The sequence below is a fragment of the Rhopalosiphum maidis genome, chromosome 2 (assembly GCF_003676215.2).
Source record: "Rhopalosiphum maidis isolate BTI-1 chromosome 2, ASM367621v3, whole genome shotgun sequence".
Lineage (NCBI taxonomy): Eukaryota > Metazoa > Arthropoda > Insecta > Hemiptera > Aphididae > Rhopalosiphum > Rhopalosiphum maidis.
Window position 1 is genome coordinate 14,462,116 of NC_040878.1, and position 3,847 is coordinate 14,465,962.

The 3,847-nt window shown below is 38.5% G+C and overlaps 1 protein-coding gene across 1 annotated transcript; it reads right to left on the reverse strand.

Moving 5' to 3' along the window:
• Positions 1–2,763: 2,763 nt before the first annotated feature.
• Positions 2,764–3,600, reverse strand: LOC113550954 (thyrotropin-releasing hormone receptor-like). Its single transcript, XM_026952927.1, has one exon. The coding sequence runs from the start codon at positions 3,598–3,600 to the stop codon at positions 2,764–2,766; it is 837 nt and encodes a 278-aa protein (XP_026808728.1).
• Positions 3,601–3,847: the final 247 nt, after the last annotated feature.

A 3,847-nucleotide genomic window follows, 5' to 3' on the forward strand; every position in this document is an offset into this window, starting at 1 on the left:
CGAAATTATATTTTCTTACGTCAAATAAAAATGTCGAAGTAAATAAAATTATTTTCGTATGGTTTCTGTGTGTAAACTTCGCAAAACGACCGTTGGCCATATACAAATTAATACATTTCGAAATTTATTGAATAACTGCTTGTTTACATAATATCTAATAATTGATTAACTAGTGGATAGATATACCGTTCGAGAAAATATAAATTTCAAACATAAATATTTTGATGTTCGAAAACTAATTGAGTACATAATATAGGTATATCGTATATGCGTGTTCCGATCGTTTTAAATCACGAGCACTCAATATAATATAATGTGACAAATAATAATAACCTTATAGGAAAAAAAATTCGATTAAAAATGATTAAATCAATGTATACGAATACGAAATGCAACTTATAATATGTGTATATTATTGTATAAATATTAAGTGGAAATGTATCATATTATGTATTGTGAATTGTGATACATAGAAACGGAAACGGAAAATCATTATTATCTATATTATGGCAGTATTTTATTAACAGGACAATATTATTAACGTATATTTACTGTACATCCGGTAAGTATCTATATTGTGTTAAACGCATAATACTTCGGAAATATTTCTTGTTGTATTTGTTTATATATATATAGACTAATATAGGTACATGATATCGGGCACGCATAATGTACAGAAAATAAATTGGGTGGACGGGGGCGGTTTATAAGGAAAAACATTAAATATTATTATCTTTAATAAATAAAATATTGTAAATTTATTGTTATGACGTTATCATAGACATTATTGATATCGATATTCATAAAAATCTTAATGGGCTGCTTGCATATAACGTCTAAATAAAACATTTTTAAAAAAAAAAAATTAAAAACTTTACCGGAGAAAGAGAGATTGAATTCCAACCCCCCGTATACGTATTCGGTATTCACATTATATACTTATTATAGTAGTATTACTATTGTTGTAGGTTAAAATACGTGTGCGTAATTTGTATGGACGAATTCCGGAGAGGCTCATGTAGTCATGTATTGTATTAATTACAAATTATAAATACACGTGTGGTATTGTCATGCATAGTAACAAAGGTGTATAAATACAAATCGATTAAAATTGGTAAAAATGGGTAAAAATCATCGAAAAAAAAATCGACAGAAGATATGTAAGGGCGTGATATGTGGCGTAGAATTTGAAGGAGACAATACTTGAAAGGGTACAGAGGGGAGGAAGGGGGGAGGAGGAGCAATAACGGACAATGTGATGTCTTGTGGGGCTTACTGTGGTAGGTATATACTATATATATATAAATAATTCAAGTTGTTTATGGGTATCGTAAGATTTGTGTTAACACATTTGTTGTGTGACCGTGATAACCTCGGTTATGGTATTATACCATCAGGGCATTGCCGGTATTGGTATATATGTCTACACGTGGTCAATGTGTTTAATATTATTAGACTTTTTAGAGTAAGTAATATTTTTGTTATCATATACAACAACGATTTGCAGTAATTCATTGGTTTACCTATTATATGTATAACTATTATGTCAATCGTCTATCGCGTACAGGTATATACTATATATTATTACGATTTTAAATATAGATTTATTCCTTGATAAATGTCTACCTATACAATATCTGTGAGAGGGTCTTTCACACGGAAGTCGATTATAATATTCCATGATCGCTACAAATAAATGCAAATACGTAAAGCCTGTGCGTTCGAACTATAGAAATCAATAGACCTATTTTTGTACCATCTCATCGATCAATATGGACTCAACACAAAAATAATTGCGATAATTAAGAATTATAATTATTATAGTTTATTATTTATAGTCGAAGGTTGTAGTGAAGCTATTTTTAAAATCTTTAAATCGAGTAGTTTACGATTCAACAGTTCAACACAATATTATTAATATTGAGGTTATATTATTTTTAACTTTAAACTATTCATTTCTTGTATCGGTCTGTATGTAATAATAGAGATTGGACTTGAAACGTGAATTCCATACAGAGATATTAGATCGGTCCAGGAAAAGTCGTTTCATATACCTAATACCGTTAAAACACCACAGAAACTATATTTTCGATAGATTGGCAAACATCATGGTTGGGAGGGGTTGGTAAGACTGTTTAGAGTTCTAAAAACTGTATTGAACCCTTACAAATGATTGAAAAAATAATTTTGATATTTTAGATTTACGAAACTTGTTCCATAGAAAATAGGATAATAAAAATAATAAAAGTATGGTTGAATATTAAAAAAAAAATGATATCAACAGAAAAAATATTCTAAATTTTCTACGAATACTTTGTGGTAGGAAATCTCACCACTAACCATTAAAAAGGTTGCAATTGGACTACTCTATCGATGCGTTCGGGCAATTATAACATATCAATTGTTTTTACTTAAAAATAAATATCTTAATTTATTAAAAACACCTAATAATATAATTTCCATTTGTTTGTGATTTAAAATGCCCGTTAATGATAAAAAAGGAAAAAAGAGAAAAACTAAAGCATTTTCAATGTTCCGTTTACTACCCCTATGTAACAATTTTACTAGGTTTTCGCCAATGTTCCGATCGTAACAACAGTATATAACACACGCACACACTCACACGCACACACACACACACACACACACACACACACACACACACACACACACACACAATATTTATATATTTATCACAACAAATATTTAATAAGCAGTTGGTCTATTCATTGCGGTGACGGCTACTATTTAGCTGTGTGCTCATCAGACGTAACTCTCGTGCGGTGACGGCTGATGTAGTTTCAGCATGCCCGCCGCGGTCATGTTGTTCAGCCGCTTGATGATGTGCCGGCCGCCTGCGTCGGACGTCCGGCCGCTCCGGTCGATCGCCGACACGACGGTGACGCCGTTGCGTTTCATGCGGGCGTACATGTTGGCCGTGGCCGCCGCGGTCGTCCGGTCGTTGCTGCCACCGTCGCTCTTCACGCTCGACGTGGCGGTGGTGGTGGTGGTGGTGGTGCCCCCGGTGGCCGAGCCGCCCGCGTGCGCCGAGGTCGTGGTCACCGTGCCCTTGCGGCCCAGGTGCCGGTTGGCCCACGGGCCGCGGCGCAGGCCGCACAGCCGCCGGAACCCGTCCCGGAACTTGGACGACATGAGGTTGTACAGGATGGGGTTGAGCGCCGAGTTGATGTACAGCATGATGCGGCTGAAGAACAGCAGCAGGTAGAAGTTCTTGACGCCGAGCAGCTCCATGATGTTGTAGTCGGGCGGCGCCAGGATGATCCACAGGATGAGCGCCCGAAACGGTAACAGGCACATGAAGAAGGACACGACCACGGTACCAAGCATGAGCACCACCTGCCGGCGGTACCGGAGCGCCGCCCGGTTGGTGTTCGGCGCCACCGTTCCGGGGTTGGCCATCAGGTGCCGGGCGATGATCACGTACAGTACGGACAGCACGAACAGCGGCACCACGAAGAACGCCGATATTGTGCCGACGAAGAACAGCACCGGCCACACGGTGAACGCCTCGGTACGGCACACCGGCACCAGCGTACCGTCCACGTACTCTTCCCAGTGGTAGTCGGGTAGCCTTAGCATCGGGCTGCGGACACAAAGAAAAAACACGCGTGCGCGCGCGCGCGCGACCGAAATGGCACGCGCACGTGCGCGTCGAAGATTAGTATATCGTATTGTCGTGTAAAATGACATAAGCCGCAGCTGTGCACGAGACCATATCTCGTCGTAATGTCATGATATTTGGGCGTCACTGCTTAATATTATATTATCGTCCGAAACGTACGCAGAGAAACCTCTAAATACCGGACACTCACGGTCGCGTAAATTT